The 15,288-nt window shown below is 43.8% G+C and overlaps 1 protein-coding gene across 1 annotated transcript in view; it reads left to right on the top strand.

Moving 5' to 3' along the window:
- Positions 1–14,149, top strand: part of bbox1 (butyrobetaine (gamma), 2-oxoglutarate dioxygenase (gamma-butyrobetaine hydroxylase) 1) — a 30,587-nt gene extending 16,438 nt beyond the window's left edge. The window contains exons 4-8 of the mRNA XM_083998379.1: positions 6,551–6,749; positions 7,630–7,735; positions 7,931–8,127; positions 9,668–9,834; positions 13,790–14,149. Of these exons, the coding sequence (XP_083854505.1) occupies positions 6,551–6,749; positions 7,630–7,735; positions 7,931–8,127; positions 9,668–9,834; positions 13,790–13,950 (830 nt within the window). The 3' untranslated portion in view covers positions 13,951–14,149. The remainder of the gene's footprint in view (positions 1–6,550; positions 6,750–7,629; positions 7,736–7,930; positions 8,128–9,667; positions 9,835–13,789) is intronic.
- The last annotated feature ends 1,139 nt before the right edge of the window (positions 14,150–15,288 follow it).

The raw sequence follows: 15,288 nt of genomic DNA, 5'->3' as shown, positions 1-15,288 counted from the left end.
TGGGTTCAATCCCCTCTTCTTTGTCACGTCTTTTGAAATTTCAGCACCTTTGCGTCAGTCTCCCTGGAAAGCTTAGTGATTACAATGATTGGATTTTTCATTTCTTTGGCAAAGCCAGAGCTGCTTGGCGCTTCAAATGATACTGAAAGCAGTTTGAGTATGAGCTGGCAGAAAGGACATCATTTGACAAACTGCTGCAAGGTTCAGTAGAACTTTGGGAACCTAAACTTGCTCATGGAAAGAGCTGAGTTTGGATAAGTGTGAGGAGGGCCCGCAGCGCTCTGGTGAGAAAACACTGCTCACTCTGTCTACAGCAAACTCTGAATTCAGAGGTTGGCTGCACTGTCATCCAGGTCTGTTTCATAAATAAAGGCGTGTTTGTCAAATTAATAGAGGGTGGAGTGGGTTATGTACACACATATATGCAAATCGTTGGCTGGAATATATCCGTCTAGCAGGGGAACCGTTTATTTTTTATGCTCTTAAAAATCGCTGGTCTCTAAGAATATTTACATAATTTAAAAAACGTGTCACTCTTCTTTACAAGTAAATCATTTCTATCTACTTTAGTTGCTACAATACGTCGTAATCCATCACAGAAAAAAACAAAAAGCCTGATAAAAGAAATTTTACATTTATCAATTTAAATACTGAAAGATAGTTCCCAGACATGGTGCAATGCCTGTTAAAAACTAGTAATGTAGTTACTCTGGCTAATTTACCTCAGCGAGTTGTGTAACAAATTATCACTAATGAATGAACAGCATGTTGCCAGTATGGTCATGTAATGGGTTCTATGTCTTCTCAAGAACACTAATCATCAGTCATTTGTACTTGCAGCTGTTTACAAGCTGAGTTGAGGGTGAAGAACCTGGGTTGGTAACAAGAGCTGTTAATCTGTGTTCATTTACACATTTATTAAACAGAGACCAAGCTGTTAATTATTTATTACTCTCAGTGAATAATGAGAAAGTTAATGCTGCTTTATTTACAGGCTGAGGAAGTAGTCAGGTCTTTTACTCAGGTACAAGTTGCAATAAAGTAAAAAGTGCATTAATACCAAGGGGAAATATGAAAATATCACTTTTTGAAGGCTCCTATCTGGGTGTTTGTCCTGCCTTCCGGCCCCCAAAATGTGAGAATTGACCAAAGAAATCTGTAATGTTCAGGCTCCATAGGTTGAAATCCATGTGGTTTTACGTGTTTTCCCTCAGTTGATGTAACTAGTACCCCTTTCCCACTGGCCAAAACCGCTAACAATCGGCTTTTGGTGGCAGTGGGAAAGGCGCATCGAGCAAGCGACGCGGGTTAAAATCGCCTTTAATCGGCTCGGCTCCGAACGGCTTGCAGTGGGAACGCCAGACCCGCGTCAACCCGCTAATTTACGTGATGACACTGAACGTTGCGTGACGCTACGTCATCGCGCCGGTCGCGTCTCATATCACGTACCAAAACAAAGCTCTGCTCCGCTCTGCTCTCATCCGAGACTGGGATCAAAAGATCAGAGAACACTGACCAAAAACGATAGAAAAAACGAAAAGAAAAGAAGCGACAGTCTGTTTAACTGACGTGTTGTGCCGCGGACGTCCGTCATCCGGCCGCAGCAGACTCTCTGTCCTCCGCGGTCCTGGTGCTCCAGGTCAGCCAGCCAGAGAGTCTGCCTCGGCGGACGGACAACTCCGCGGCGGGCGGCTGTGGCATGACTGTGTGTGTCTCTTGCACCGCGGATGAGAGCGGGGAGACTGGTTTATGCTCCGTCTGATCCCTCAGCGGGGGGGCAGACTCGGCTCATTTTGGTCAATGGGAAAGGGGCCAAATGCCAATTGTTAGCGGGTCGACCCGCGTTTAAAAAACCCGCGTCGACCCGCTAATTTTAGTGGGAAAACGGCTTAGGATTCCAATTTGTATAATACCACCCCTACCTGGGACCGGTAGAAGGGATAGGGCAAGCAGTGGTTCATTTGCATTTAAAGGGACAGGCACCGAAACCAGCCGTTCTGAACAAGGCTGTTTTGAGAGGATGAAAAGAGCTGTGATGTTTGATCCTTGGGGTATTTTGACCAAAGTAAAGCAGCAGACATGTCTTTAAGACACTATTTTAATTGTGGAAAGGGGGCATAATATGTCTCCTTTAAAGTACTCATCATGCAGAGGTGGCTCTTGGTAGGTGTTGTACCTTTGTACAGTATAGTGCATTACTGGATTATTGATGCATAGAAAAGACAAATGGACTTTATTGATCCCATACTGTAAAATTCTCTTATTTCTGCACCTGAATAGAAAATAATAATGCAAGAAATGAAACAACAAATAAGAAAATAGATCAAATGGCTGCTTTAAAAAAACTCTGAAAGCTCTGAAATGTGGTCTTAGTATAAACGAATGCTTTAATCTAGTTTATAAAGTATATTTTGTAAAAAAAAACAAAAAAGCACTACTCTGTGCCCCTCCGGCCCTGAGCCCCTCCACTGTGCATTCCATAGACGGTCCATTGAAGTGAGCTGATCCGAGCTGTGTGATAAAACTTGACCAAGTCAAAACAAGAGCTCTGTGGATAAGCACGGCGATTGAAGCAGAGCTTTGAAGGCGCTCCCAGCTGCAGAGGAGAGTGACGCAGCCCTGCGAGCTTAAACAGAGCACAGTGAGGGCAGAGCCAAACTGCCATGAGCTGCCTGACAGCCACAGGAGCCATGGCTTCAGGTTTCCTCATCTGGAAAAGCCACTGTAACAGACCACAACCGAGGGGGGAGGAAACGGGGGGGAGGGGATTATGCACATATACTATCTTGTCAGGCTGTCAGAGGTGTTCCTTCATACACATGCCAGCACAGTCCTTCCTGTAAAAAAACCGCAGCGATTTTATACAAATGAGCTCACACCAGAAACTCAAGGCCGTCTCATCTTGACTCTTTGTCGCTGTCTTTTCCCTCTTGCAGACAAATACGTAAAAAAAGGAAAAAACCATATGCTAATTGTGACATGGTATCTCTCTTAACCACAGCTGGGAACTATGCAAGAGAGAGGGAGATTGATTTCTTTCTCTGTTCCAGAAGAACAAAAAAGCGGTGATGGATTTGCCTCTGGCGAATTAAGAGTGTTACGTATCGGACAACTGTGAGACCGGAGCATTATGGGCTCAGCCCCATCCAGACCCACAAGCCTAGGTTTATTGCTGCAGGACACCGAAGGCGGCATTAGATCACGCCAGGCCTCAGACCGCTCATCCAACACCGCTCACTCTACTTTCGCTTTGTCCGTCGTTCAGTCATTTTCTTCAGTGTTTTTCCAGTTCGTTTCCTCCTCTGTCCATCTGTAAGGCTTTAACACTAGCTTAGGTAGTCTGAGGACATTAATCACTGTCTATGATTAGTCAGTTTGTCTGTGTTACAGATGGTCTACTCCTCAGGAAGTCAAAGTCCTGCAGTGATGGAGGAGATATTCAGATCATTTACCTGCAGGAGCAGTACAATTATATTTTAACAAAGGATCGAGTAGCTACTTGTATATTACAGTATAACTACACCTACAATGTAGTGATAAAGCCACAGAGAATTAGCACCCAACTCTGCTGTTTCTACACAGCTTTATATCTTTATCGTCTTTTTTTCAACCCAAAGTTGCACAACTCATCTCGTAGTCTTTTGTAAAGTTGTCAGAAAAAGTTCCAGCTCACTATCAAACAGCAGACAGACAAAGGTACTGACTGAGCTGAGGAGCAGTTAGCAGCTGTATAAAATATTCCAAGCAGCTGATGGATATAATAAAACATAGAAATAGAATAAAATAGAGCTAAAAGGCTCCTGGACTTAAACATGAACACGTAGAATTGAGCTCTAAGCAAATGGCTGATGTTAAGGCCACCCACCCACCCACCCAAAAAAAAAAAAAAAGATTATGCAAAAATTCTGTTAGTGGAGCATTGTCTTTGTCTTTACACACTGAGCAGATATAGAGCAAGATATGCACTAATTCCAACACGTGTCCACCTAGTTCACCTTTTAGCTCTGTTTTTGGTCTCCACCCACTCCTGAGAAAAAGATATCTGGCTCCATTATGCCCACCAGCTAGCCGCTAACAGTAAAATAAAGAATAGATGCTGGCCCCCTGACTCTACAGAGAGCAGAATCTTCATTAGCACGAGCCGCCCACATCACACAGTCATTAGAGCCATCATTAATGTAGAGATAGCGGTTTTAATCTAAAGAGCAAATGTGTCAAGAGTAAAAAATAGAAAGTAATTAAGCAGAGTGCCCACATTTTCTTTATTATTCTACATTGTATAACTGCATCTTTGTTATTAATGTTTAACATATACCGGTAGGCAGATTCTATACAACCATATGTTTTAAAAAATTTTAAAAAAAATTCTGTGAAGGAACTGCAGCTGTCATAACTGCAGTGGAGCAAAGAGCAGGATATTTCTTACTGAAATGAAGGGGATGAACAGCGAATAGTTAATATTGCTAGAGAGCCTGAGTACATGTACTTTTCCACCGTGTTTTATCGGCTCTAAATCGGACCAGATTCGTATCTACAGCCGCAGTTTGGATGACAAGGCACCTCATTTGCTCTTTGATCTGCAGCCAGCGTGAGCAGAGAGACTAAAAGGGAGCTTCCTCATTATCCTTTGCTCATCGAAGATTTGTGATCGGCCTAAAGTTTAAAAACAAGCACGTGCGAGCTGATGATTACATGATCGGGGAGGCGGATAGTCATGCAAAGTTCTCATCTTTTTTGTCCGACCCCGCGGCCCCCCGCGGCGCGAAACCCCACTTGACAGCGGGGGAGAACGTGATAAGTTTTCACAATGAGAATGTGGCTGAACTGCAGCCAGGACTTCCACAGCTGATGTATAATGCACACTGCGACCAAGGCTGCAGCCTCTTTTGTCACCGGTGACACCCTAAAAACCATTTGAAGGGCCGGAGCAACCGCTGTGCACCACATCCAGGTCCGGTTTCACAAGAGTAATTGTAACATTCAGGCCTGACCTTAGCCCCAGTTCCTCATTCTCAGTCTTTGTTTCTCTCCACCCCTCTTAACAAGTTTTAACAAGCGGGGGGTTCTTGACCCTTTGAACTGTGCAGCCAGATACTCATTGTTTGTGACAACAGCCTGGAGGGAGGTCTGCGAGTCACGATGACGGCTGTGTTTCTGACTGATGTTGCATCTGGTGTGTTTTGCGCCTCTCTGCCCTGCTGCTTTAAAAATGTATAGTTTATATTAAAAAAACACACAAAAAAACAAGTTGGAAATGTGCTTGTTGCATCTGTAAATCTTCCTGGGCCTGCAGAGTGGGCAGCCAGTTACACACACACATGTTAAATAATGATAAATTATACATGGCACCAAGCGAGCTCGCCCTGTGTGTCCATCGTGAGTGAGTTTCAGCCGTGTAATCTGTTTTGCGACGCAGCCATTAGGAAAAGTCGTATTTGTACTGAGAGGAGACGCGAGGAGGAGCCACGAAACATCAGACAGGTACACAACCTCCTCAGTTAACCTCCCCCCCTCCCCTCCTCCCTCCCTCCCCCCCCCCCTCCTGCAAATGTACTTAGCAGCTGTTTCTGTAGAAGTCACTGGAGAGAGACTCCATGGAAAAAGGAGTCGGGCCAGCTGGGTGGAGAGCGGTGGGAGGATTTTTTCCACTTCTGTCTGTCTGATGGAGACATGCTGATTTCTCTCAGCGAGCTATTCATCTTGGAGTGTGCAGAGTATCGCATGCAGTGGCAAGCTGCAGCATTTATAGATGAAATGGGTTTTTAAAAAGCAAAGCAGCCAGTAATAGACTTTGAAATTTATTGTTTCCCCTTTTTTTTTTTTTTGCAGCACAACAAGTCTGAAAAGTCGCAACTACAGATTGAAAATATGTCTGATTCATTGGAATGTGTGCGTTCACACTTAACTTGATTTCCTTCACCCACAGTGAAACACTTTTCCACACATTGTTTGACTTTTTTCTTTATTCCTCATGGGACACACACAAATAAAATAAAAAGAAATGTCCCAAACTAAGCAGTGGTGTTGCTCTGTAACTCATCCCTGCTGCACAGCTCACCTGGGCCGAGCAACAGGGATAATGTTGTTGACACAAACACCGGCATCTTTGTCGGCGTCGGAATCCGAATGGTATCCATGTGCTGTTGTCGTTCATGCTTGTGCGAAACCCTGCCAGCATCCCCCCCCCAGTAAAACAGTCGTCAGGATTTATTGATGCGGCATGGCGCGCATTAAAGATGGGAGCCATGCAGAAACTCACGCAGCGGGCTCAGAGCGGCTTTTTGTAACGGACATCGAGGAGAAGGAGGAAAAAAACAAATGGAACATCTGATAAAGCTTGTGCTGCACGGTTGTTTGTTTGTTTAACGCAGCAGCCAGCATGTTAGGACAAAGATGCTTGTCTGATGGAACGGCTTCATGTTCACACATTGCAGACACAGCTTACTTCCTGTCAGACAAACAAACAGAACCATAATAAACTACAGAATGGACATGTGGGGGGAGGCTTTTCTTTTCTGACTTTCTTTTTTCCCTGTGTCTTCATTTTCAGAGCGTTATTACTGGGACTCCAAACTGCGCATTCCCACCGCCGACTACCAGGAGGTCCTCCACGACGATAAGGCAGCGCTGGCCTGGCTCCTGGCCCTGCGCCGCGTCGGCATCGTGTACCTGCGGGGGGCTCCAACGGACCGGGGCCAAGTGGCCAGACTGGCCGAGAGGATCGGCTACCTCAGGCTGACGTTCTACGGGTGAGGCTGCGTGACGTTCAAAACCCATTTGTCTCCTGTCTCCCCCACTGTTTAATAATAATCCGACTCCTCACTAAATCTGGAGCCGTCGAATTTTTCCACTGATCATATTTTAGCTGGAGCAGAGCCTGGGGGAGCGTTATTAGTAAAAATTTAGATAGAAAGGCTTTTTATTTACATCTCTTTTCCAGGGAATCAAACACTGCAGCCAGGTTTTTGATGAAGCATTCTCACTTTACAACATTAATGTTTAGGAAAATGTGCCCACCAGTCAATTATCTGCAGCTTTGATTCATGTAGCGAAGTGGAGAAGCTTGGAGAGTGTCTGTTGGCCCCTTTCATCACACCAGAGTTCATCCCTTTGACTTATTGCTGCGCTGATTACTCGAGGATAGAGACGAGGAAAACAACCTAAAAGCATTCCAGCTTTTTTTTTTTTTTTAAGCTAGAGGAATTACCTGGTGCACTCAGTCAGAACAGAGGTTTGGAGCGTAAAGCTTTTCCACTGCCAGGGGGATGAGCTCATACTCGTGGAAGTAAAGAGACTGCAGACTGGAACCGAAGGCCCCCGCCATCAGAGAAACTCGGCTGTTTTACGAGTCGGGCATCCAAACGAGGCATGCAAACAGAACATGGGAAGATAACTTTACCTCATTAGTGCTCGGCTCGCGCTGCATCTCAATGAAGTATCTACTTCAGAGGCAACAGCCTAAGCATTCCTGTGAAGCTGAAGTTTCCCCCCTCAGGGATCCCTGCAAAGGTTCATCTCATCTCAGCCCCCGTTTTCTTCACACAGCCCTAATTGTCGCCGCTGATCTTCTGAAGCCAAAGTTAAATAATTAACGTGGAGTTCATTAATGAATATTATCTCTGTCCTCAGGCACACGTGGCAGGTCCAGGACAAGTACATGGCCAACAACGTGGCCTACACTTCAGGAAAGCTCAGCCTCCACACCGACTACCCTGCTCTTCACTTTGCACCCGGAGTGAGTAAAGTCTGAACCCGATGCTCTGTTTAGAGGGATAAACTGAGATGGTAATCACTTATGAATTTATACGCCGCTGTTAAAAGTTTGTTTAGACTGTTGGCATTTGGCTTTTAACGTCGTTAGAGCCGTAAAAAGAGCAGCATTTGTGCAGCATGTGTGTTTGAGTGTGTGTGCGTGTGGGGCCTGTTTTAGGTGCAGTTCCTGCACTGCATCAACCGGGCGGCGGAGGGAGGGGAGAGCGAGGCGGTGGACGGCTTCCACATGGCCGAGCAGCTGCGGAGAGAAGACCCAGAGGCCTTCCAGACACTCACCTCGCTCCACGTGGACTTCACCGACACAGGGACGGACTACTGTGATTTCATGCTGCAGTCCAAGAAACGCATCATAGAGTGAGTGGAGACGAGCTGTCAGATCACATTATGTTGTTTCGGAGTCTCTTACTTGCAGTTTACAGTTTAACAAGCAGAGATATGGGGGAAAAAAATTAATATGACAAGTGCCGAAGAAGGATGCAGTGGTTTATCTCAGCAGTGTGTGATTCTAGATGAGACATTGCCATCTGCTGTTCAGAGTCGTCATGTGCACCGATGCTCTGCTGGGCCTCTGAAGTCCAGTGGAAAGGAGTGTCAAAATTTTTAACTTCTTTGCTAGAAAAGATGGTTTTTAAATAAATAAATCAGGATTTTCTTGTCATTCCTGGATCCAATTAATATTTTCATAACTGATTAATCCAGTGATTTTCAACCTTGGGGTCGGGGCCCCACGTGGGGTCGCCTGGAATTCAAATGGGGTCGCCTGAAATGTCTAGTAATTGATTTAAAAAAAAATTACTGATAAAAATATTATTCTTTTTAAAATTATGATTAAAAACAACACACACAATCTTAAACAACTGCATTCTATAATTTCACTTTCTCAAATATAAATCGAGTTTAAATAAAATGCAAATATCTGAGCTGGTGCATCTTGATTGGGTCGCCAGAAATTTGTGATGTCAAAATGGGGTCACGAGCCAAAAAAGGTTGGGAACCACTGGATTAATCTAATTATTATTTCCTTGATGAATAGTAACATTCCAGAGAAGAGTGAAAGATGCCTGTTAATTCTGTCGATGCCCTCAGGGACATCTTTAACCTGTTGCTTATTTCAAAGAAAAAAAGAAGTATCAACATATCAGAGGTGCCCAAACTAGACAGCAAAGAAGTAATGAGTAATCTATTAATCAGTTAGTTGATCAGCAGAATAAAAAAATATATAAATAAATGTAAAAACTGTTTGAGCTCCTCAGATGTGAAAATCTGCTGGTTTTCATAGTTTTCAGTCATTAGTTGCCATTTAAAGGCATCAGCTTGGGCCACTCCATCATCTAAAATCTTTTTTTACAGCCTGAGTTTCATGTCTTTTTATTAACTTGTTCCCATGAGACAAGTTAAGTAACTTGAGAAAGTTTCTCTCAATGACAAGTTAAAGTGCCATTTATCTTCCCTGACAATGAGCTGCCAGGAGTCCATAGAAACGGGCAGAATGTCTCTTTCTCAGTTAGGATCACAGAGAGGGTAGTCATGGTCACAACACGTCACCATTTAAAACTGAAGTGACACAACAGAGAAAAGCTGAGAAAAGCACCTTTGTGTTTTAACAAGCACTCATTCTGGGTAAATCAAATAAGAACCAATGCCAAGACACTGATCACACCAAACCACCTAGACCAGTCTCAGAGTCAGGGGAAGGCTCTGAGTACCTGGCACCAAATCCTTTTTATACCAAATGAATCCCTAATGTAAAAATAATCAGCAGGTGCAACACTAAACTCTGACATGTTCTCTTGGTCAGTTCTCAAAAATTGTTGCCAGATAATATTGTTTCATTTCCAGAACTCATTCAGAAACTCATTTCTAACCATGTTCCTTCCTTTGTTCCTCTGAGCAGCACTGATTCTGAGGGTCGCGTTGTGAGGATAAACTACAACAATGCCACCAGAGACTCGGTGCTGGACCTGCCCCTACACCAGGTTCAGCCCTTCTACAGAGCACTGAGGGCCTTTGTGGATCTCATGAACCGGCCAGAGAACGTGGTCACCTACACAATGGAGCCAGGTCAGTGTACCGTCCTCTGCCAGTGTAACAGGTACTGTATGAGAGGATTCATCAGTACACACGTGAGAGAGGCTACAGTGATGTGCAACAACATCTTTGTCATCATCAAGGTCACAATGACACACAGCGACATCTCTATCACTGGAGCCAGAATCCAATTACCCACGTCTGATAAAAGACAGAAATAATCACTCTCACACATGAATCATGATATGACTGTACAGGACATGAACATGTGTCTGTTGACAGCATCCTTCCTGATGACGTGTCCTTAATGTTGATGAATTAGTTCACTTCACACACAGCAGTTCTACTTCCATCCAGTTCAAATGAGTTAAAGGTCCAGTATGTAAAATGAGGGGGAAAATTGTATTATTTATTAATGAACGTGAAACTCGTGCTCTCTGGTTGGCTGGATTTTCCATTCCGTACAAACATGGCAGCGCAAGATGGCAACACTCCCTAAGCAAGACCCTTGCTATATGTATATATAAAAGAAGAATTGTAAGGCTATGAAAACCAAAAAGATTTTATTTTATAGCGATTATACTACATTTATGCAGTAGTATATTCAGATTTTGCCAATAAACCTTGACAAATATTACACACTGGACCTTTAAAAGCTCAAACAAAAGAAGAGCAGTGCACATTTTGGTGCTTTGTCTTTAACTGGGCAGCTTCCAGTTGTTATACACTGGTTGGACTTTTTTCTAGCATCATTACAGTAATAATAGTTGGACCATGTTCCACAAGATCTCAAACTGTCAAACCAGACAGACGCCGTGTGGATCCAGGTTCCTGAGCTGACCAGATTTCTGCCTGATCATTGACATGCAGCTTAAGGGCCGTCACAGAGGTCAACAGTTTAATAACTCCTGGACGACGTATTTCTGGATGTATGACAAATCTAAAATGTAATTGGACTGGCTGCAGCAACAGGTCGCTGCAATTTATGTCAGAAATTGGAGTCATAACACAGTCCACCTGAGTATTGATGTGATATAGACCCTTTCAGAGAGTATAAACAAAGACAGGTGTTACCAAGGATACTAATTAAGGCTCCATTCAATTTAGTGTACCAGAGCGTTTTCTAATGAGCCACACCTGTCTTTGTTTATACTCTCTGAAAGGGTCTATACATATTTTTTACATCCAGAGAGACTCACAGTTTACATTGACATCATTATGTCTGGTGTTCATCATAAATAATCTTCCATGAAACTACTTAAAGGGATAGTTCAACATTTTGGCAAATTGGCCCATTACCATAATCCCTTTAGTTTTAGGAGTAGGTTTGTTACCTTTTATTGTCGGTGCAAGCTATTTTTAGAACGGCGGAGCAGAGCCGTAAGCTGCTCAGAGCTACGCTACGGAGGCTAATGGGATTTCTTGGTTTTCGTAACATTCTGTCATTATCTCATAGCGTGGTGCATAACTTGTCCACGAGAGCGTTTTGGAGTTGTTGGATTGTGTATTTGATGAGTTTGATGAGGGAAACCAAGAAATCCCATTAGCCTCCGTAGCGTAGCTTTGAGCAGCTCACGGCTCTGCTCCACCATTCTAAAAATAGCTTGCACCGACAATTAAAGGTAACAAACCTACTCTTAACGCTATAGGGATTATGCCAATTTCCCAAAATGTTGAACTATCCCTTTAAAAATCATAGATGAGAGACACTTTTTATAACTGCAGCCTTGGACTCATCAGACGTCTTCAGTAGCTCATTGATGGTTGTCAGAACAAACAGGATGTGACCATGGATTCAGTAAATTTAATTTCCGTATGTCTACATAAACCAATACATGTTAGAGCTCAAACAACTGAATCCAAGGCAAACTCCTGACCTGAACAGAAACATGTCGTAGTGTGCATGAAGCTGTAGTTTTTATCCTTTAAACAAAAGGAACTGATTGAATGGTGTGTTTATCTGTTGTAGTATGAAAAGTTGATATTTGCAGCAGTGTCCACTCTAGAGGCCAAGAATCATTTAATTAACAAACAACATGGTGATGTGGCGTCACAGCCTGTGTTAAACAACAGACACAGTGACTGTGCAGCAGCTGCTCCCAGGTGTCCTTTGCTCAAGCATTTGTTCCTCTTCATAGGATTCGGGCTTCAGCCAGCGTCACTTGTGTTTCACTTGCTCATTATTGAAATCTCTTTTTAATGATTGGAGGTCATGCCATCAGACTTTTTTTCCTTGTCATGCTCATAAAGTTTGGTCTAACTGTGTTAACACTGCAACACAAGAAGAATAGGTGGGTTTTTAGATTTTTCTGTCTTATTCCATATTTACATTAAAACTCTGGAAACACTGAAAATGAAACAACTCAAAATAAGTTTTATACTCGGCCGAGGTGTGTTGACTAAAATAAGATGCAGGGAAGTTCAGTGGAAGCAGACTTTTTACAGAGAACACCTGTTGATACTGAAGAGATGAAAACAGTAACAGAGCAGTTCCTCAGACAGATGTGCTACATTTTTATTTTCCACACTGTTCTGACTCTTCTCAAGTTTTCCTTACATAACAACCAGTTAAAGAAGAGTTGGATAGAAATCAGGGTAACACTTTATAATAAGTACACTATTAAGCATTAGTTAAGCTTTAAATACTGAATTCATAATTTATAACACATGAATACTCATTAGTATGTAGTTTATAAATACAGTTAAAAATTGATAAGCACTAACTGTTATCTAAAACAATATACTAGTGAGTATTAATTCGTTATAAATGAAGAATTCAGTATTTATTAATGCTTAACTAATGTTTAATAATGTGTACTTATTATAAAGTGTTACCAAAATCAGTGTTTTCACTGATTAGCTAGCTGAGGCTTCACTCTGATACCCAGCAGCTGACCCTGACCTCTCTGGATGAGGTGACAGAATAAACGTCCTCATTAAAAGCGGGCTTTACACTGCACGATTTTGTCGTCCCAGACGAGTCGCAGCCTAATTTGCATAATCGTAGAGGGATCGCGGGGTCGTGAGCATAATCGGGACGTATGGTTAGTGAGGCTCTGCGTCACGTCCCGACGTCCTAAAGACGAGTCGCCGACCTCCCGACAAATTTCTGACATGCCAGAAAATTTCTCGTCGTGACGGACAAGGTATGGGGTCCTACGTCACGATTCTGCACATACGACAAGTTTTTGCCATGACAGATTGTTTTAGCACAGAGCACAGAGCCTTTATAAACCTGATTACAGATGCTGAACCTCGTCAGATGGAGTCAGAACGGGCAGACAGAGAGAGGAGGGACAGGGAAGTGAAGCTGAAGTTAGACCACAGCTGTAGAGAGACAGGGTGACCGGGTGATGATCAGTTATGCAGCGCAGTCCGTGATGGAAGATCAGCCCGACAAATGTACACACACTATCAGACAATCAGCAATTGAGGACGATTATTTTTTTTCTTGCCGTTACAGTATAACACCAGCAGCCACGTCCTCTGTGCTCTGGCTCAGCTGACCTGATCAGCTGAGCTATTAAACAAAGTGCAGGCGAGAGAGAGAACTAGCGAGGCTCCTCTGACAGCAGGTGCCGGAGCACAGTGTCTCTCTCTCTCTCTCTCTCTCAGCAGCACCGGCCTTGGAGGTGATGCGCGCTGTCTGTGTGTGTGTTTGTCGGTCTGATCTTCCACCATGGACTCTGCTATATAGGAACCAACATCAGGAACCAATGTCAATTTGAGGTTGACAATCGAGCAATTATAGAGCAGCACAAATCTCAGCGGCATCGCAGGGTAATCGTGGTGGGGAGCAATCGTAGAACGACGTGCAATTAGTGGGGGTCTGAGACTGATCTGAGACGTAGGACTGAAGAGGGAAGCTCGTGCAGTTTGAGATGTGAACAGACGAATAGTCGTGCAGTGTAAGCCCGCCTTAAGACAAACCCAGGATGAAATGAAATGTCCCTCACACCTTCTCTGGTCTCTGTCTCTTGTTGTCCAGGTGACCTGGTGACCTTTGACAACTGGCGTCTGCTGCACGGCCGGAGGAGCTACATCAGCCGACCAGACAGGCTGCGGCACCTGGAGGGCGCCTACCTGGACTGGGACGAGGTCATGTCCCGCCTCCGGATACTCCGCAGCTGTGTCCATGGCAACGAGTGAGGGCTGGAAACTGAACCAAATTTTTGCAGAGAAACAAAACAAAACAAAAAAGCTAGATTAAATTAAATGTTGCTTATAAAAACGGCGGGACGAGGAGGGCAACGTGCAAAGAAACTAAATTATCTGACACGAGGTCAAGAGCTAAACCTGTGACAGGAGGCTTCTCCTCCAAGTTCAACTAGCAACGCTACAATGCAAAGGTTAAAGGAGTATTATCGCAAATCCAAATCCTTAATTCGGCCACTAGATGGAGCCAGGCGGAGCTTATCAGATATAAACAAGTGGGCAGCTGTCAGAGAGAGAGAGCAGCCTCGTTTAGTCCCCCCCCCCCCCCCGCCCCCCCTCCTCCTCCCTCACCAGGCTGAATGAACGTGCAATCGCGGGAAAAAGAAAACTCGCTAGTGGAAGCGGCAGCTCTACGTCGCGCACAACCACAACAACGACAACAACAGCAACTGAAACGTCCTCCTCCTTAATAACGCTGAGAGGACAGCTGAAGAAAGACACAGGGACGTGGAGACAAAGTGTTCTACCAGCGATTCAGTGACTGTGAGCAGCCTAACACACTGCTACATTACTATTTACTGTTGCATTTTTGTCCAGTTCGGGGTCGGATTTGCGAGTTCCGAGTGCATTTTAACGCAGCAAGCGCCGGGCCGGCTTGGATCATAACAAAGACAAATGCTGCATTTGCCCCACGGACACTATACTGTTGGCGATTTTTTTTGTAAATTTAGTTATGGCTCCCCCCGACCCATCTTTTGCATATTTCATCTTATTTTATGCTATTACTGCTGTATTTGCGATAATGCTCCTTTAAGTTTAAAATAGTCAAAGTGACTAGACATGTTTTTATAAACTTAAATTTGAGTTTTATACGTTTCCTGGCTTCCCCACATTATGATCATCATATTGAGTTTATAAAACTTAAACGACTAACTAATCATTCCTGCTTCTCTGGACAAAGATTTGGTTGAAGACATCCTGGCTGTTTCTGAAATCACTCCTATTTACAGATTCATGTTTACTGTCCGCCATCTTGTCCCATTTCAGTGTCTTGCTCATTATATGGAAAAAAAAATGTATATTTAACAGCTGCATATCTCTCACTTTATAGAAGTGAGCAGAGAAGGAGGCAGTGATTTCAGACTCAGCCTCCATGTTGGTTGTGTTATAAACTTTGAATCCCTTTAGGTTTCACCCCCTTTGCTGCCTGGTAGCTTCTTCCTACCTCTGCTTCCTCCTGTGCCTGCGTCAAGGACGTGATGTCTCCGACTTCCTCTTCATTCTGTAGAGCTGCAGTCTGAATTGAAAATTGCCTTAAGCCCCGGTGCAGCA

The sequence above is a fragment of the Trachurus trachurus genome (assembly GCF_905171665.1).
Source record: "Trachurus trachurus genome assembly, chromosome: 3".
Taxonomy (NCBI): Eukaryota; Metazoa; Chordata; class Actinopteri; order Carangiformes; family Carangidae; genus Trachurus; species Trachurus trachurus.
This window is presented reverse-complemented; position numbering and strand designations above follow the sequence as displayed.